Source organism: Cydia amplana, chromosome 17 (assembly GCF_948474715.1).
Source record: "Cydia amplana chromosome 17, ilCydAmpl1.1, whole genome shotgun sequence".
Taxonomy (NCBI): domain Eukaryota; kingdom Metazoa; phylum Arthropoda; class Insecta; order Lepidoptera; family Tortricidae; genus Cydia; species Cydia amplana.
In genome coordinates, this window is record NC_086085.1 from 6,798,450 (window position 1) to 6,819,720 (window position 21,271).

At 37.4% G+C, this 21,271-nt stretch overlaps 1 protein-coding gene across 1 annotated transcript; it reads left to right on the top strand.

Moving 5' to 3' along the window:
• Positions 1-178: 178 nt before the first annotated feature.
• LOC134656058 (uncharacterized) lies at positions 179-19,797 on the top strand. Its single transcript, XM_063511576.1, has 19 exons — positions 179-494; positions 1,107-1,319; positions 1,677-1,872; positions 2,127-2,202; positions 2,389-2,600; positions 7,647-7,731; positions 8,979-9,033; positions 9,323-9,567; positions 10,454-10,703; positions 11,116-11,301; positions 11,677-11,875; positions 12,789-12,986; positions 15,593-15,834; positions 16,088-16,306; positions 17,456-17,648; positions 17,994-18,203; positions 19,051-19,135; positions 19,290-19,344; positions 19,554-19,797. The coding sequence occupies exons 1-19, from the start codon at positions 217-219 to the stop codon at positions 19,795-19,797; spliced, it is 3,441 nt and encodes a 1,146-aa protein (XP_063367646.1). The 5' UTR covers positions 179-216.
• Positions 19,798-21,271: the final 1,474 nt, after the last annotated feature.

Below are 21,271 nucleotides of genomic sequence, written 5' to 3' on the forward strand. Positions count from 1 at the left end.
TACATTCCACGACTCTTCTCTTTCCGCACAAACTCTACTTGTAGCTCAATTGTGAACTATATATGTTCTGTGTGTATCTATTGAAAATACTAACTGAAATATAGATCAATATATTTTGTAAACTTTCAAAATTAGGCCTTAATCTATTGGGCTACGGTTATATGATGTACTCTGTCTTTTGACAATAACACAGATTAATATTTTTTGAAACTAATAATGATTTTTAATTTATTTATTACACTTATTGCACTGAGTTTGTGTGATGGTAAAAGATACGACGGATTCATGCTGTTGCGGGGTTTGCCTGCTAGCGAAGAACATTTAGAATTTTTCAAAAACGTAACGAAGAACTACGATGTGAATGTGTGGCAGCCTCCAGGTTTGGTCAACAAGCCTGTCGATTTCGTCATAAATCCTGACCATGCCGAAATTGTGAAGTCCGAAGCTAGGAATAAGAACATTTCCTTGGAAATACTACATAGTGACATACAGAGGTGAGTTCTTTGACGTCAGAAGCAGAAGTTGCTAAGAGTGCGAGATGTTCAAAATGACCTTGCCACACTCGAATTCTCTTAACAATAAAGTCGCGTCAAGATCATTTTGAACACCTGGCCCGCTTTGCAACTTCTGCTGCTGACTGTAGCTGATTTAGATAAAAGCTCCAACGAACAGAGAACATGAGCACACACGTCACCGGCAGTAAATATATAATGCTCTTTAACGTTGACTTTAAATGGGTTATTCTATTCTCATTCCCCTGGAATCTCATTCCCCTGGCTATACATATTCGCAAATTCCCAAGAGATTCCGCAAAGCTGTTTTGGTTGTAAATGGAACTTGGCACGAGTTGTACAGTCACCAAAAATGAAATGCAAATAAAGCGGAATTTCTTGGGAATTTGCGAATAAGTATGGCCAGGGGAATGAGACCTTTGGAGAATGAAACTGTCAAAGGACTGTTTAATTTCAAACATAGAGAGAATCATACTATCTTTGTCTTACACTAGTACTAGCACCCAAAATAAAAGGATGAGTATAGTTTTTTTTGTTCTTATTTACTGACAATTTGGTTTGACTATAATTAATTTATTGTTATATATTTCACAGCGCGTTCGACAATCAAACTGTTAACACGTACAGTAGGCGCAACACTAAATCATTTAACTGGAAAAGCTATTATCGCGCAAATGACATAGTCAATTGGATGATGGATCTAAAAACACAGTACCCACAAGAAATTAGCTTGTTCAGCATCGGGAAATCGCTCGAGGGCAGGGATATTATGTGCATGAAGATCATCTTTAAAGAATCTAAAAGAAGGTTTGAAACAGATTTAATTCAAGGCTCGGAAAAACGCCCGTCATTTTGAGAACAAATCGTAATTTAGGATACATTAAATGTATCCTAAATTACGAGTAGAAAATGTTCGTTTACGGTCTACGGATGTTATTGGGCATATTTGATCGCTGACATTGGTAGGTAAAGAAGTCTATGTTGTAGTATCTATCTAATATTGACCTAGAATGAAAATTATAAAACTAAACCACTATATAATGCACAATTTTTGTATAAACTTTACGTGCCTACAGTCGCAACATACAGGTATGTTGTGGCTTTTTACGCCTCTTAATTTTACGATCAGCTTTTTTCATTACAAATAATTATATACTTTCTCAGGTCCAAAATTGTAATTGAAGGCGGCATACATGCGCGAGAGTGGATAGGGACAGCCATGGTCACGTATATCATCAATGAACTGATCCAAGCCCGTAACGGTTTGAGGGATAAAAAACTGCAAGACATCGCTTTTCACTACGAGTGGTTCATCATTCCTATATTTAATATAGATGGCTACGAATATTCGCACACAACGGTTAGCATCTTCAGGTTTTACCTAACTACTTGGCAACTTTTTTACTGCACTTCACACGAAGTAGTTTAATATCTAGGTCGTACTGAATACCTATCCTAATACAGAATCAATCTATAAATTTGAACTTTATGCTGTTTTAACATCTGACAAAATCATGAACAGGTTTTCCCGTTTAAAGTTGTTAAATACGAATTGCAGTCAAACCCCTTGCACTATCCTTAATTTTATTTATTTACAATCTTGCCTTATAATAGGATCGGATGTGGAGGAAAAATCGCCGTGGCGGTCATGGGGTCGATCTCAACCGAAATTTTGATGCGGCATTTGGATGTAAGATCTTAATTAATCGTAATTAATTATTTTTTGACAAAACTGAACTTTTACCCCAGTACTGAAGGTCAACCACTAAGTCCAGCCAACATCTCAATCACTGATTTACTATTTTTACTTAGATATTTATTAATAATTCTTTATTATGTCTAGGAGTCTTATAAATTGCTTAATTCTATGTTTTAGCCGTTGGAGTTGAATTAAAGGATAAAGAATCAGAAGAGTATTGCGGCCCTAAACCATTCTCTGAACCAGAAACCCAACATATAAGAAAATTTATGCAATCCACCAGCAAGCATCTGCCGATTAGTCATTATATATCATTCCATGCATATGGGCAGCTTTTCATCATACCGTACGCGTATACTAAGAAACACCTTGAAAATTTTAGTGAAATGGTAAGCCATGTAATGTACGATTCCAACCGACCGGCTGGAGTCGAGCCACGCCACCGCCATTTTCAATGTGCCTATACATTATGTATGGCAGAAGCGATGGAGTCCGTCCGGAACTGTACGAGTCCACGAGAAGCCATGCAACCGGCTTACGGCCGTACAAATGTAATGTTAACGTCCTAAGGCTTGGGCCTTAAGGGTAGGACCTTGGGGTCCTACCTATAGTACAGTCGACGTCAAAGATATATTTACAATTGAAAGTTACAAAAAAATCTTTACATTAAAATAAGTTGCCATGTAATGTGACAAGTACTTGTTTACGTGATATATTACAGTTTTATATTTTCACACAATGTGCCCAAAATATGTTTACACTATTTAATCCGTGTAGTTTGCCCCTTTTTATGACGTATGTTCGTTTACATGACAAGTTACAGAATAATATTTACTCTTAATGTACCAAATTAAATTGCATGTAAAGATCTAATGTAATATTTACACGGAAGAAAGAAAGAGCGCGCCGCGCTCTAAGGGGAAACGGCATGTGCCTGGATTAGTATGGGAACCTATGTCGCCAATACGCTGTCACAAAAATTGGCCATATTTTCTTATTTCGAAAGGGATTATGAACCCTCACCCATCACAATAATTTGAACCTTACAGTAAAGAAAATTATGTCGACATTGCACTACGATTTTTATTTATTGTAAATAGTCATTTATGCTCTATCCCTTTTACACTTGCATGGCTTTTCCAAGAGTGAATGCGATAGGATAAAATATTCGACTATGACGTTGACATATGCGATAGGGATGTGCATGATTCGGTTTGATATCGATAAACGCTTATTAATAATAATTAGTGTAAGTACACGTAAACTGCTCAGTTTTTTTATACATATGTATACTATATTTTCTGGCGAAGATTAGGTTACTTACTTACTTTTTAATAAAAAAATGCTCGTATTGAAAGTAATCAAGCCACCAACTACGAATATAACTATAAGCGAGTACCTATATAATAAAAACTGTTGAACCCTAGTCACAGGGCGGACACGAAAATGATTTCCGTTTATATGTGTGCGCGGCACGTCTGTAAACGCGTCAATGTGCATGTGTGGGTAAGTCGCTTTACTGAGAGGACGCCAGAAGTCCGCCAGATTCGTGTCTAGGCCAGTCGCGGGGCGAGGTAATGTGAGTCGGGGCGGGGCGGTGCGTGGCCGTTCTGTATGATAATACTATTACTTATACTGTGCCTCAGCACACCCCGCGTGATGTCCGTGTCCTCAGTTACGTGCTACACGTCGCTCAACCATCATCTTCCTTCTTCCTAGCGTTGTTCCGGCTATTTGCCACGGCCCGTGAGCCGACCTGCGTTACGGAGCCTGGGGTCTGCTTGGAAACTTATCACAAGAATTGGCGTAGGCACTCATTTTTAAGAAAGAGACTGTCATCTGACCTTCCAACTTCGAGAGGAGACTTTACACTAAAGCCCTATTCGAACAATGAGATACGTCAAATACTAAATATTGAAACGATATGGGTCAAGCAAGTGTCGGTGACGTTTCTTCAAACAAATACGTCACTTTTGACGCTGACAGATCCGATCCATATCGTTTCAATATCTAGTATTTGGCGCTTCTCATTGTGCAAATACGGATGTAAGCCTTATTGGAAATAGTTCGGTTTCCTCACGATGTTTCTCTTCACCATACATAACTTCCGAAAAAAAAGGCCCGAAACATGTCGCCAATAGCGACTAAAAATTCAAGTGAGTGAAACCGTTGTCGAATAAACAACTTCCGAAAAACTCGTACGAGGCGGGATTTGAACCCATGACTTCCGAACTCGTACTCTTATTCTTACCGCTAGACTACTAACGCTACGTAATGCATGCCACTCGATAAATATAGAAAATACGCCTTCCACAAAAAGAAAAATAAAATATTAAGAACATGTATCAACATAAACAAAACGAACTGTGTATTTATACAAACATCGACATCGATAACTTTTTTGATATGATCCTCGCACTGTGGCCGAATAGCGCACCCGTACATGACTTTTACGCTAAGTAGATATCAACCTTATCTCATTTACATAAATTTGATTTTTGTACTAAACAATCCAAAAATCCTTGCGGAAACCGTTAATGTAAAAAAGATTGAAATATTACATGAAATAATACTTGCCGATGATATGAAATGCCTCCATGTCTAATATTTTTTGTCCCGCTAGTGTTTTTACACTCCAAAATGGAGCAGCACGGCATATTTGTAATTATTTGTAATTTTAACTGGAATCGTTTTCACATCTGACATCTCATAAGCGCCATACTGAACTGACAACGACTGACAGTAGCCTGCGGTGAAGTTTAGTGCAGCTAATCCTAATGATGCCACACGCTATACACGTACGTTTCGCTTCTATTACTTCTTTGTTTTGTGAATATTTACAATCAACCATACATAAACAGTTTTATACCTCCTGCTAAATAAATATCTTTACAAACATTTGAAAGCTGCATTCTAATTTCAAATAATGACAATCGTCGAAAAGAGTACCATACTGTCAAATGGTCTGTTTGTCTCGTTCGTTTAGATGACGTCAATGCTATGTCGAGTATGTAATTCCGATGTTTACATTTAAACCATTTTCAGTATTTTTGATTTTCAGGGTTTCGTACCCAAAGGTTAAAACCGACCCAATTACTAAACCTCTACTGTCCGTTCGTCTGTCTGTCTGTCACCAGACTGCATCTATCTCACAAATAGGTAGTTAAAACTTTCAGACGATGTATTTCTGTGCCGTTAAGTTTAATAACAAATACTAAAATCAGAATAAAATAAATATTTAAGTGGAGCTCCCATACAACAAACGTGATTTTTTGCCAATTGTACAGAACCCTTAATGGACGAATCCGACTCGCCCTTGGCCGGTTATTTTGTAAATGCATAGGTACTGAAGAATTATAAGTTAACCCTTTTCGGCGCCATGTCAAACGCAAAAGCTAATATGAATATTCTTAATATGAATTAATAAAAATAAGTAAGAAGGTAAAGAAAATTATAGCAAGGAGGTTTCATAAATAAAAAGTAGGCCAGAATGAAATAGGTGAATTATAAAAAAATTAGTAAATAAACAGGTGAATTGTGTAAATATGTTTTTGTAGCAGAATGCGTAAAAGTTTTTATGCATCATGAAACGTAAAAACATAAATGTTGCTCTTGACGTGTATCACGTTTGACACATTAGGTGTAAATATTATTCTGTAACTTGTCATGTAAATGAACATACGAGGGGTGTTCAAAATATTCTCGGTATGAGAATGAAAACAAACAAGTACGAAAAGTTTGATATTTTTATTTTTCAATATACTCCCCCCCTATGTTCATACACTTAAAAGATCGATCAATTATTTTTTTTAATCCCTAGTAAAAATATTTTTTATCTTTCGTGTAAAAATGCTCCTCCACTGCCGCCTTCAATGCTTCATCGTCAGAAAATTTATTTCCACGCAGATCCTTTTTAAGATTGGGGAGCAAAAAGAAGTCGCTGGGGGCTAAGTCCGGACTATACGGTGGGTGAGTAACAGTTTTAAACCCACATTCAACAATAGCTGCCTTGGCAATATGAGCAGTATGGACGGGGGCGTTGTCATGCAGAAGCAGAATACCTTTGGTTAACTTTCCTCGCCTCTTTTCTTTAATTACATCCTTTAATTGACGTAGAATGTTAGCGTAGTACTGTCCTGTGATATTTACACCTTTTTCTTTATAATCGATTAGTAATACTCCTTCACAATCCCAAAATATCGTGGCCATGACCTTGCCAGCTGAAGGGATGACCTTGAACTTCTTGGGATGAGCTGAACCCTTAATGTGCCACTGCATGGACTCTTGTTTACTCTCTGGGTCATAATGATGAACCCAGGTTTCATCTCCAGTAACTATTCTTTGCAGCACCTCATCAGGATTTTCACCGCACAGGTCAATAAAATCGGAACAACAAGCTACACGCATGTCTTTTTGAAGCCGAGTCAGCATTCGCGGAACCCATCTTGCACTTACTTTTGACATATTAAGATGGTCATGTATAATATCATGTACGGTACCAATAGAGAGATTGGTTACTTGTGCTATAGATTTTACCTTCACTCGGCCATCTTCCAATATAAGTTTTTCCACTTTATCAATATTTTCTTGTGAAGTAGCTACTACAGGCCGGCCAGGTCTAGGGTCATCTTCAATACTCTCCCTTCCGCGTTTAAACTCGCTTGACCACTTTTGAATGGTAGATAAAGAAGGAGCAGACTCACGGTAAACACAATCCATTTCCTCTTTTATGGTTTTTTGATTTTTACCCTGTTTTGTCAAGAATTTTATCACGCATCGATGTTCTAATTTAGTTAACATTGTCAATTCGCACATGATGTTCATGTTTGTTCAGCAATTGCAGAAAAACAAAAGACTATCTCGGTTCGAATTATACTTTTTTTTAATGTCAATGAATAAACCTTAGCGGCCAGTAACGAAAGAAATTTTAGAAGAGGTCGTAAGATATCAATACCGAGAATATTTTGAACGCCCCTCGTACGTCAGAAAAAGGGGCAAACTACATGGATTAAATAGTGTAAACATATTTTGGGCACATTGTGTGAAAATATAAAACTGTAATATATCACGTAAACAAGTACTTGTCACATTACATGGCAACTTATTTTAATGTAAAGATTTTTTTGTAACTTTCAATTGTAAATATATCTTTGACGTCGACTGTACCTCTTCATTTCGATGTAATTTGAACCATGATCAATTGGAACGGAGTCGCCTTTGATTTGTTTCGTTCAATTTTCAAACAACGCATAATCAACTCTGTTTCCTAGAATTTAGGTTCAAATTTCAGTGGCAAATTTTGGATGTTTCGTTTGTATGGCTGGGCCTTAGGAAGTTAAATGCGATCCGACTCCGCGCGTTGGGTGGGAATCGTGTATAACTGCATACACATTGAAAAACAAAGTAACTTTATTGTTGTAATTTTTTTTTTCTAGAAAAAAATAGGAGACAGTGCAGCAGCACATATAAAGAAGAGATACGGGACGGAATACACTGTAGGGACAGCATTTGATACCGTTGGTAAGTTACAAACATAGCTTTTTACGCACTTGAAGTGTAAGGGCGGTTTCGCACTACGTCCGATCCGAATCCGATCCGAACCCGTGAAAATATGGTCCGTTGTAGCCGTAGAACTATTTGTACGGTAAGTTACGCACTACATCCGATATCCGTCATCCGATTTCTTTCCGTCATTCTACAATCTCCATTCCGGAGAAGATTTTTGACGGACCGAAGTAGCGTTAGTATTATTTGTATGAACGCTCGCGCACTGCGTCCGAGTTAAAGCCGAGCTGCGTACGAGCAGAGGGGCAGCGGGGCGGGCGGGGTATGCGGATAGGACTAGTGCGTAAGCGAGTATCCGAATTCGGTCCGAGTTAGACATATTTTCACGGGTTCGGATAGGACTAGTGCGTAAGCGAATATCCGAATTCGGTCCGAGTTAGACCCCCATATTTTCACGGGTTCGGATAGGACTAGTGCGTAAGCGAATATCCGAATTCGGTCCGAGTTTTCTAGACCCATATTTTCACGTGTTCGGATCGGATTCGGATCGGACGTAGTGCGAAACCTCTCTAACAGTGCACTGACATTAAACCGATAATGAAATCATATCATATCTAGCATGTGTTGCGCTCTCGCGCGCGAGTCAATACCTACTTGAAGTCGCTTCAGATGTATGGAGTCGCGCGCGAGAACGCAACTCATGCTAGACCGCCAGTTAGCTGTCATTCGCGCGGGCGTCTCGCTCGCACTAATACCTACTTGTGCGAACAAGTCTGAGCGAACGGCCCAATTCGAACATTGCTTATAAGATGTCAAAAGTGACGATTTTGGGTTGAAGTAAGTCCTTGCACGTTCGAATTGGCCTGAGGGTGAATTAACTATTACTTGGTCTTATGTGCCATTCGGCCACCGGGCCACGGCGGCTTAGGTCGAATTTGTCCAAGTATATGCACTTCTTATTGGCTTAACAATTCGATCTATGCCACTGTGGTGGCCCGGTGGCCGAATGGCACAGGCACCTGCCGCGATAGCAGAGGACGCTGGTTCGATTCCAGCCTGGGGCACTGGAGGCCTTGGTCACTTTTTCTTAGTACAGTCGACGTCAAAGAGAAATTTACAGCCAAAGTAACAAAAAAATGTTTACACGACCTAAATGCTATGACAATAAAGTCGTGTAAATAATTTTTTGTAACGTTAGTCGTAAAGATCTCTTTGACGTCGACTGTACATTTATTTCAGTTTATTGTTTTCTAATGTTTTAGGATATATGGCAGCTGGTGTAAGTGCATGTTGGGCCAAGAAGACATTTAAAATTCCGTGAGTAACAATAAAGTTATATGTTACATACCTACTTGTAGCTGTTGGATTCTTCTTGTAATTTATCGGTAGACCTTATAATTCCATTCTTAATTTTTGTCCAATCTATACTTATAATTCATAGGGTGCCATGTGCATAGACATTTGCATCGCCAAAACGCATAACCAAAAGTACTATGCTACCTATATGCTTAAGGTTTATTTTATTATATTGCCTTAACCTGGAGATGGCATTCGAAAAGTTTGTTCTTTTTTTTACTTTTACTCACTACTGAAGAAATATTTATAGGTACGTGAACGTATTCGAGCTTCGCGACACTGGCAAACACGGCTTTGCCTTGCCCGCCAAGCAGATCAAGCCCACATGCCTGGAAACCATGGATGGACTGATGGAGGTCCTCAAACCACGGCAGGGGACCAAACTATCAGGACAAGATGACGACTACGAAGACCGTCCCGGCGGCCAGGCTACGACTACTTTGAATGGATTGGTCTTTTCGATGAATGTTTTTCTTATCTGGCTTTTCGGTTTTTAATAAAATTACTTTTATGAAATTATAAACATACATGTTTATTTTAATTTATGTACGCTTCACTACTGCAGTGTGATTTGCAAGTTAACTTATTTTACGTATACAATTACGACGTTATTCATAAACGGCTGCTAACTTAATCAGTTGATGATCGTCGTTTGTCCCTATCGACAGATGCCATAGAGAGGAACAAACTGCGGTCATCAGCTGATTAACCTAGCAGACGTTTATGAATAACGCCGTTAGATTTTTAGATAAACCCATCAATTTTTACGTATGCTGGCAACGAACAAAATAACCAAACTATTATAATAAAGTACTTTCTTTCCAGTAGTTACGTGGATTAGGAGGATGTTATATTTTAGCATTTCCAGGCCGCGCACGCGCACCAAGCTAAGTATGAGGTTTTCTTTAAAAATCGAAGGTTCTAAAAACTTTGAGGTTTTAATAACGTGCACTTTTTGCGGAAGTCTACTCAAATTTGAATCTTGATTCGAAAGGCTAAGGTTAAAATTCTAGTTGATACTCGAACGTCAGAACGTCACATTACCGATTTCTTTGCAATCCTACATTTTTGCAATATTTTAGCTTTTTGGCCTTTTTGAGAAAACTCGCGTAAATGAAACTTTTTCTTCACTTTCAATAAATATAGACTACCTATATAGTTACTATAATCTTTTATACGCAATCACCTTTTGACACCTTATATCAAAGACGTTATAAAGTCAAAGCATAAAGTATATAATTTACCATATGGTAATCTAATTACTCTCTAAAAATTCGATGTAACAGTTCCTATCTTTTCTAGTAAGTTTACATATCTATTACCCAACAACGTAGGACTGTCTTTCCTATTGTAAAAATGTATTACATAACCACAATTTTAGCAATTGCATCCGTTTGCGACGGATTAACGTACAGGAACTATGCCCTGCTCCATGGTATGCCTCGGAATGCCCGCGAGTTGAAATTCTTTAAAGACATGGTGAAGCTCTATAATGTCACCTATTGGAGGAGACCTGGCAAAGTCCTTGGGCCTGTTGAATTTACCATTAGTCCCTATAATTATGGTGAACTTATGATAGATACATACAGGACGAAGATTCGCTTTAGGACTATTGTGGAAGACGTGCAAAGGTAACCTAAGCCTAAAAGGTTTCGGTAACGTTTTAAGCTGTATTTATGTTTTTGGTTTATATAAATTATTTAGCAGACCAGATCTTTCGAAGACATTTCGTCACTGTAAAAATAATCGCTTAAAGTCTGTTCGGAAAGAGAAGAGTCGTGGAATATATGGGGCCCAATACATTCCACGACTCTTCTCTTTCCGAACAGACTCTATCAGGAATATTTTATATATATTTTATTTATTTATTGTTCTAAAATCGTTACTTGTGATATGTTATTTAACTTTAAATTTCCTATATAATCTAAAAGGTAATATTTATAGAACATCTCTTTAACTTTTCTATACAACGTAAAAGCGAATAATTTCTTGTAAACTTATTTTCAGTGTATTCGATGTACAAACGATTAAAAATTATTTTAGCGGACATTTGGACTCATTCAAATGGGATAACTATCATAGTCTTAATGACATTTATACCTGGATGAAAGATCTTAGCGGTGCGCACCCTGAGGAGGTTCAGTTATTGCATATTGGAAAGAGTTTTGAAAAAAGGGATATATTCGCTGTGAAACTAAAGTTGAATAAAGTTAAAATTAGCAAGAAAAGGTGAACATTAACAAATATTTTTTAGCCTATTTGGTGTCCCACTTCTAGGCAAAGGCCTCCTCTCTCGGGCCTCGGCCCTCGATTCTATATTAATACCTTCCTTTTATTTGAACGAGATCTAAACACATTACTTTGCCATCATTATGAGTCAACCTTTACTTACGTAAAGGCTAGTAGGCTAAACTGGCTAAAGGCATGGATATGTATTCATATTATTTAATTACCATTAATCATCACCCAATCAGACCCTAATCAAGACTTACAAAATCAACTCTCTTAAGCCTGTGTATTTGTATTTCTCGGCTGTGGCCTAACTTAAAACACTTACCAAATAATACCCTACTTAGCTCAATGTGTATTCTTGTTTTTTTACAGAGACAGACCGAAGGTCATAATAGAAGGAGGTAGCCATGGAAGGGAGTGGATATCTCCAGCGGTAGTGACCTATATGATACACGCATTACTAAATGCCAACAATTCCAACAGCGAAGAGTTGAAGCTGGTAGCTCCCATGTACGATTGGTTTTTCGTTCCTGTAATGAACCCAGATGGATATGTGTATTCACAAACACAAGTATGTATTATCATGGATGGAACTTTCCATTCTCCACTTACAGAAATTAAATCTTTTCTGAGACTAATACTTTCTATATATGTTTTGCTATGTCCGAGCAGCGCAACAATAAGTAGAGCAGGGTGACTGCTATGTTATATTGGCCACAACATAGTATAATGGCCGCTCTTAACAATAAGGTTTCACTTGGCTAGTTTCCTTCCGATTTGTTAGAAAAGGCCAATTACTATGTAGTGGCCAATATCTATAGCAGTCACCCTACTACCGTACCATGCTATATAATATATGTACGTTTTACAGAGCTAGTACCACTACACTACTGAAACTTATAGAAAGAAGTTAAAAATACGATTTGTATTTTTTTAGGATCGATTGTGGAAGAAAAATCGTCGTGGTGGTTATGGTGTCGATTTAAATCGAAATTTCGGAATTTTATTTGGAAGTAAGTATATTTAATCAGGACAACTCGAACATGCACCATCGGTACACAAACGCGCAGGAACTGCATGCATACTGAACGCCAACTGCAACGTCAGCGTGCAGTTCCCATACAAGTTGCAGTCCGTCTGTACCGGCCCTTATAGCTATCTTTCGCGCGTTCAGTCTGCTCAAACTTGTCCGCACATCGCACATCACAGACTTTAATATTTTCTGTGTCGTTCATGTATTTAGTGCGATCGAGACGCCCGCGCGAATGACAGCTAACTGAGTATGATTCCAATATTCGAATATCGGTTTGATGCCAGGTGCACGTTCAAATTGGCCTGTATATTAATAAGTAGCACGTCATGTATTTCCGGACCTCGCAGAGTTCGTAATATCTTGACAGTTTTGTTTCGAGAAAACTCTTCATAAACAAAACTACATACATATACAAAAGGTAATATATCAGGATATTTGTCACACAGAACAGGAAGCCAAAACGGATAAAAGAGATGACGAGTACTGCGGTACCGAACCTTTTTCTGAACCGGAATCTGCAGCCATGGCCACGCTCGCGAGGGACAATAGTTTCAGCCTGGACTACTACCTGTCTTTTCATGCTTATGGACAGTACATCATTCTACCTTACTCCTTTTCTCAGATGTACGAAGATAATTACAATAGTATGGTAAGAATAGTACATACTATACCAAAGGTTCAATACATATTTTAAAACAAAGTTGCTTTATATAATGTAATACTTATTCAACAAGCACTATGCAACAATGTAATTATCTGCCGTATTCGAACTTCAAGATATTCACAAGAAACGACACGTATAGATCCATTCTAGATACGTTATAGTTTAAATTTCAACTAGTTCTCTTTTGCAGCTCAACCAGTGTCACTTTTACGTTAGATAGAGTTAGATATTTATTAGATGTGAATTGGATATCTAAGTCATATCTTGTTGAAATTGTTCAAGAGTATCTCCAGAATCGCGGAAATGTCAAATTTGACAGGTTAGATCCTAAAAATATCGTTACCGTATCTTGGTGATGTCTAAAAGATATATTTTAGATATCTATTTCAAAATCCGAATCGGGCCCTATACATCTACATTATAGTAAAACCATGTATTGCTTTTTTTTAATAAAATCTCTACAGTTTTTTCTAGGTTTTAATCGGTGATACTGATATTAGATAACTCATATCTAACAAAATGATAAATAGTCATGTATTCATTTTTTTCAGAAAAAGTTGGCTGACATTATGGCTGAAAAACTATTTACAAAATATCAAATTCAATATAAAGTTGGCACGAATTTTGATACACAAGGTAAGGTAATAAACTGTTGTTTTCACTTTCTGCTCATGTTACATAAAGCATCAGTTCCACTGTTCCACTTCATACAATTAACAATATCGACTAGCTGGTAATTGTTTACTTTCCACACTTGCATCACAAATACATAGTACCTACATATTTTCAGGATACTTAGCGTCAGGAGTAAGTGCAGACTGGGTAAAAAGAGCGATTAACGTTACGTAAGTAAAGTATCATATTTTAAGTAGCGTTTACTAGACTTTCTTTAAATTGGTGGCCAATATTTTAGTCTTCTCTATAACGTTCGATTCTAAACCGACACAAAAGTAGTTTTCACCAGGGCTTTTGGGTAAACTAGTTATAACTAGTGAAAACGCGTTTTCGTCAAGGCGATACAGAAAACTAGTTTTGACAAGTGAAAACACGTTTTCATTTAAAACGGGTGTTCTAGTGGGTACCCACAACGCGAGCCTTATTGAGCATGCTCTTCTGGGACTATGAGGATCTGTGTAAAATTGTCCTGTACCTCTAATTTGCGGAAATTGTCCAAAATGATGGAAATGTTCTCACCAATCTAAGAAAATATATAAAAAAAACTAGTTTTTCATTTTTTTGTAATGAATCTACAACTTGCTCATCAGTAACTTATAACACCTAAAATATGAAAAAAAAAAATCTGCTTACAGCCACGTAGCAACCATCATGTTACCAGACACTGGAGTGTTTGGGTTCGCATTGCCACCAGATCGGATTCTGCCCACTTGCCAAGCCACACTCGATGGGTTGCTAGCATTCTTAGATCCGCCAAATCCCGAAGATCTGCTAAACCGTGAAGTCAGAATTTTAGGAGACTTAGGAGATGTACTAAAAGAAGGGGATTCTGTATTTGAACTTGATGATGATGATAATAGTGCTACTCTGGAGAACGATGGCTCGTCAATAATTTTACTTGTTTGTAATGTCATTATGTACATGTTTAGCAGAGTTTGATAAATGTGCAAAATACGGCAACTACAGAATTAAACCATTAATTAGAATAACATTTTTTTTTATCATTTTACCTATTGTACAAAAAAAGTATGGATAATAATATAAATTTGTAAGCTAGCGACAGAATAGAATTAAAAGTCTAACAGGATAAAACGTTGAAAGCTATTGGTAAGCCTGCCAAAAGCTCAACGCAAACGGTGCTGATGTGGATATGGTTGACGCCTAACTAATCTAATAGCTGATTACTCAAAACAGAGGGTTTCAATAGTTCAAACAGATATGCGTGAAAATGGCGAGGCTAGTTATGATGCCAATTTGTGATGCTAAAGCCGAATGTATGATCGCAAAATTTAGAGCTCTCGCTATTTGCTTCTCAGTTATATATAAGTTTACTACTACGATTTACCTCACCACCACTCGCATAATGCTCGCACGCCATTCGCACGCATTTATAATTTTTATTTGCGGAAATTATAATTCTATTTCTTTTAATACGTCATAAGGAGGATATAACCATGATATAACCTATGCTTCTATGATTTTTATTGTGACCCCTTCTGTCAAAATAATAGTCTAAAGAGTTTTGACAGAAGCTTGATCATTGCGGTATTGATTGTGGTCAATTGGTCATTTATGGTTAGATCACTTAGATAACTTTTTGTTACATTTGTCAATTTGACTTTATTTTGTGATGAGTTGTTTTCTTGTACCCATAAATTACATAGCAGCTCAATAATTATCACCATTATGGCCATTTAGATCTTTAGTTGTAAAAATAACTAATTTAATTATGACGGAAGAGCCTTTATGGAAACTAAAACCTTCAGAACCTTTTATATCACGTCTTCAGTTTTGATAAATTCTTGCTAAATACCCTAACTATAATATATAAGTCGGCAACAATACAGTGTGTGTAAGGATAATTTGAAGAGACGATGCACTTGGCGAACATTACGTTTGTTATCCTTCTGTTACAGACAAAATGTAACGCTAAATCTTACAGAGACTATTTATTGGTCCATGGGATTCCAAAATCCGAGGCTGAATTGGATTTTTTCAAAGAGCTGGATACGTTTTACAATGTCACATTCTGGAGGAAGCCTAGCTTGGTTGATAAACCAGTTGAGTTCAGTTTAAGTCGTTTAAATTTTGCAGAACTTTTAAGAGATACTAGAGATATGGACATCGAATTCGTAACTATTATCCGTGACCTGCAAAGGTAAGTTTGTAGTTCTTTAGTAAGCACTGATCTTAGTCACTAGTTAGTTGTTAGTGTAAATAGTCACCACAGAGGCTCAACAAAAGTGTTATCATACAGAACAGAAAAGCGACATTCTATCCTGCTCTCAATTTGTTTGGTCAGAAAATTAAAGGATACTTTCAACCTGACGTTCTTTAATCGTCTTATTTTGTCTGAGCCAGCAGTGACACGTAGTTTTTGTCGAATTTAATTCTGTGATTGATGTTTTCAGTGCCTTCGATAATCAAACTATTAAGCCGTATATAAGGCGACGAATGGAATCTTTTGACTGGCAGAACTTTTATAGCGTAGAAGATATTTATAATTGGCTCAGAGATCTCAGTGATGCACATCCACGTGAAGTACGAATACAAAGCATTGGACAAAGTGTTCAAAACAGGCATATACTTGCTGTCAAGATTGAGTTAGGGGCATCTAAACAAACTAGCAGGTAAGTTTAAATATTTGGGTTAAACAAGTCAATATAAATTATATTTTAGTAGCAGTTGCAACCGGGATAGAAGAACAAATCAATCTTTTTTTTTTAGCCTATGTGTGTGTCCCACTGCTGGGCAAAGGCCTCCCCTCTCCTTTTCCAATCCTCCCTGTGCTGAGCAAGACCAATCCCGCTGGAATGCATCCAAGTCGTCTCGCCATCTCTTTCTCGGTCTGCCTCTGTCTCGACTACACTGGGGATGCCAGCTAGTGGCTATTTTGGCCCATCTGTCATCATGCATCCGACAGACATGTCCAGCCCAGTCCCACTTTAGCCTGGCGGTCTTCACCCCAACATCAACGACTCGGGTTTTGGAGCGAAGCTCTGTGTTCCTCACCCTGTCACATCTTCGGACACCCAGGATACTTCGCTCCATTGCCCTTTGGCAAACCTTGAGCCGGGATTTCTGCGCCTCAGTTAATGACCAGGTTTGGGCACCATAGGTGAGGATGGGCAAGATGCACATGTCGACGAGCTTGCGCTTCAATGCAATTGGGAGTTTACCCTTCATGAGTTCCTTCATGGACCAGAAGCTCCTCCAGGCGTTTTCGATCCTTCTATCGATCTCCTTGTCCTGGCGATCTGTGAAGGAGACTATCTGGCCCAGATAGGTATACTCGTCGACATACTGCAAAATGTTACCATCCACCGTCACCCTGTGCTTCTTGCTGTTGGTCATTAACTGGGTTTTGGATCTATTCATCGTCAGACTAACCAATGTTTAAGAGATCAAAAATATTAATTTGTAATTTGATAATTTGTTTTCAACTATACAAATCTTGTTAAAGAAATATATACCTACATTCATAATACCCACGTTTGATACCGAATGTTGGTAGGTAAGTTGGTACTTAAAATCTACTCTTGGTGCAATATGTGGATTATATATCTACAAAAAAGAAAAAAATATTTTATTTTTTATTTATTTATTAAAATATTAAAGCACGATATAAAATTGTACAAATGGCGGAATTAATGCCTTAAGGCATTCTCTGCCAGTCAACCATTTATGACCGTGCTGAAACAAGAAGAGTGAGAGAAAAAAAAAAGATAAGTATAGAAACCTCTTGAGTAAGTTTGTCTTGAGGATTTGTTTTGTTTCAGATCCGTGGTTATGGTTGAAGGAGGTTGCCATGCCAGGGAATGGATATCACCCGCATTCGTAACCTTCATGATAAATACGATTGTAAACTCTAAAAACTCTACTAACGAAGAGTTGAAGGAGATAGCTAATTCGTATAAATGGATTTTCATCCCTTTATTAAATCCAGATGGATATGCATATTCACAAACGAATGTAAGCATTCATTTAGTTACTATAATAATGTGGAATAATATCACGAATAACGTCTGATAAGTATTCTGTTCTAGGATCGTTTGTGGAGAAAGAATTACCGTGGAAGTTATGGTGTTGATTTGAATCGAAATTTTGGTGTCGCATTTGGAAGTAAGTTTAATTTACGATTGACTGAAAGCCCCAAGCCTACTACTCTAAAATCAATAGTCGACTCCTAGTGAAGTGTAAAGTATAAGTTTATTTTTAAATATATCGTATCTAGTTTATTTTTAGAGAAGCCATTCAAAAATAATTACATTTCTTTTTTAGTATCTTGATTTACTATAATATATTATAAATGTCTAAACAGAGTTTGGCGCAACAAAAGAAAAAAAACATGATGAAGAGTTTTGTGGTGAAGTACCTTTCTCCGAACCAGAAACATCGGCACTGGCAGCATTTATAAGGGACCATAGTGATTTGCTGGAATATTATTTATCTTTCCATTCATACGGCCAGTATATTATTATCCCTTATGCATTTGAAAAAGAACATATGGATAACTTTGACACAGTGGTATGCAAAACTATCATTTTAACGTTTCGTAAGTGGCTATCAAAATATATCGATGAATTGACCTTAAAGCTTTGGTTTATAGTCGGGTCCAAAGCAATAGGTACGCCATTTATTCAATAACTGGGCTTAAATAAAATTATTGAAATGAAAACTTCTTTAGCGGCGCTGGGCACTTTTTGAGGTGGGGAAAAAATGATAACTCGAGACAGCGTAAGGCGATCACGTGACCGTAAGGGGCGTAAGGCGATCACGTGACCGTAAGCCCCGTAAGGTGGCCACTCATAATTTAGATGGCATTTATATCAATAAAGAAAAACTTAATGTTATTTGACATTTATGCTGCGGACTCCTTTTCAAAACCTATACTTATCTTTTTACACACTCTTTACCTATGTTCAAATAATTTGACGTTGTCATGGCAGTATGTGAATAAACATGTCATTGAAAAAGTGTGATCTTATTTGAGAATGATAATAATATATAATAAATAAATAGAATACCTCCGCTATACGTATGTATCGTGTTACCGGGCGTCGGTAACATAGTGAGGCGAGTTTTCACTTCTATCAGCACTCCCGGAGTGCAACCGTTGTTGCTTCCCTGATCTGTCTTCGATCTGGTATAGGTTAAAGGAGATGAGGTCAAAACATAACAGGGTGCACAGCCAACGTGCCAATCGTTGGCTACTCACTGTCTATGTCGTACTAATATGGAAGAGTGATAGAGAGAGGATGACTACGCTACGCCACGTCTTACTGAGTCCCATGACAATATCGACTATGCAATGCGTCATGGTGCATTTTTTTTAAATAAGCAACAAATATTATATCAACTTTACTTGTTTCAGAAAATGTATGCTGATAAGATGGCAAAACGATCATCGCAAAAATATAATATTTATTACCGCATAGGAACTGCTCATGATACAGTGGGTAAGTATTTTCACTTTTCGGTATCCAATTGATCTGCCATTTGGCATATCTTCGTATAGTAAAATGTTCTCGTTCTCGGTAGTCTTTACCTACCTAGCGTTAACAAAAACATGTGCTCTTTGTCATAATAATAATTATCGTTACTTTTTTTCAGGTTACCTTGCCTCAGGAACAAGTTCTGACTGGGTGAAAAAATCCATAAATGTCTCGTGAGTATTTCACATATTGTTTATTTATTTATTGCCGATTGACAACATTAGCTTGTGCCCTCGACGTCATCATCGTAGAATGATGGAAATATAAATAATTTATTTCTAAGCATAACACAAAAGAGGAAACTATACAAAAAGAAAAACATAGAAAGGTAAAATTGCAACGAAAATTATTGATAGATCCCTGATCTTGCTTTTATTTTCAGTTACACACTAACTATTGAGCTTCCCGATCAAGGTAACTACGGATTCACGTTACCCAAAGAGCATATCTTGCCTACGTGTGAGGCGACAATGGATGCCTTACTTCCTTTCCTGGCCCCGAAATTGGACTCCATGCTCCGAATCCAATTGCATAATGGAGCTAAACGACAGAAGAATTTTAAGACCGTGTTTTTTATAGGACACAACTGTATTATTTTGATAGGACATAGGATATTTGAAATGTAATTTGTTTAATTGAGAATAATTTTGAGATGTTTACTGCACCTATCTAGATAGTTCCAATAAACTAGCCAACGCATCTTCATAACTTTCATAAGGGTTAGATGAGATATGAAAACCACAGTTACTTGGGGCAAGACGGTATGACATTTCCAAATGTTCATCTTATCTCAGTGTGTGTGTCTCTTTATCCATTTGACCCAATCGGTACTTAGAGAAGACTAAGTATTGACACCTGATTCATATCGTTAAAAACCAGCCAAGTGCGAGTCGGACTCGCGCACGGAGGGTTCTGCACCATCAACAAAAAATAGAGCAAAACAAGCAAAAAAACGGTCACCCATCCAAGTACTAACCCCGCCCGACGTTGCTGAACTTCGGTCAAAAATCACGTTTGTTGTATGGGAGCCCCACTTAAATCTTTATTTTATTCTATTTTTAGTATTTGTTGTTATAGCGGCAACAGAAATACATCATCTGTGAAAATTTCAACTGTCTAGCTATTACGGTTCGTGAGATACAACCTGGTGACAGACGGACGGACGGACAGACGGACGGACGGACAGCGGAGTCTTAGTAATAGGGTCCCGTTTTTTCCCTTTGGCTACGGAACCCTAAAAATTAAAAGGTACAGAGTTCGATCCTTTTTCTTTGGGATAATTGAGACACAAATAATAATCCAATAAAAGGTATAACCGATTAATTCACATACAAAAGAAAAGCAACGCCCTGAAAACTGGACAATTACTACTCGTCAAACTAAATTGAACCATAATGCAAAGCCATACAGCTCTAATCCATTTGTGTTTATCCAAAACGATACTCATGCCATTAATGATGGGAGCCAAGTCCAATAAAACAAGGTCTCTCGGGACGCGTATGCTCTGAACCATGTTGTCACGTGGATAGAAATGCGGCGGGTCTAGGTAAAATGGCTGATGTTACCAAAATAAATGGCACTAGGTCACGTGATATGACGATTTGTCGTGACGCCTAAACGATTACACGGGTCATTACTCATATTACCACCTTTGATAACATCATTTTTGCTTCCATTACAGAATTTATTGACTACCAAGAAAGCAGATGTGGTTGTACGCTAATAATTGCTGATTAAATGAGCTTCATCACGATAATTTCGAAATATTACTAAAATATCGTGATATTAATTACTTTGTGATTCGAAAGATAAACTAAAAATGCGTAAAGTAAATTAATATTCCAAAAATAGATTTATTGTTTTGATATCTAACACGCACTGTGTCAAAACTAAATTATGGATACCTACTGGTAACAATCAAAGGGAGACTGTTGATATAAAGATATGGTTTAATATAAATTAGATTTATTGACATGGAATAAAAAAAAATTAATACGAATAAACGACGGTTTCAATCTTTTAAGACAAATAATGCATAATTTTCTGAGTTAAACTACAGAAAGGCCCTTTTCTAGAGACCTGTGTGATTTTTAAGAATAC

Bases quoted from the DNA above. Each gene is read 5' to 3' on its own strand.
- LOC134656058 (XM_063511576.1), top strand. From the start codon at position 217: ATGATTTTTAATTTATTTATTACACTTATTGCACTGAGTTTGTGTGAT. The intron at 9,034-9,322 runs GTGAGTAACAAT...AAATATTTATAG, and splicing joins AAGAAGACATTTAAAATTCC to GTACGTGAACGTATTCGAGC. The intron at 18,204-19,050 runs GTATGCAAAACT...TACTTGTTTCAG, and splicing joins TGGATAACTTTGACACAGTG to AAAATGTATGCTGATAAGAT.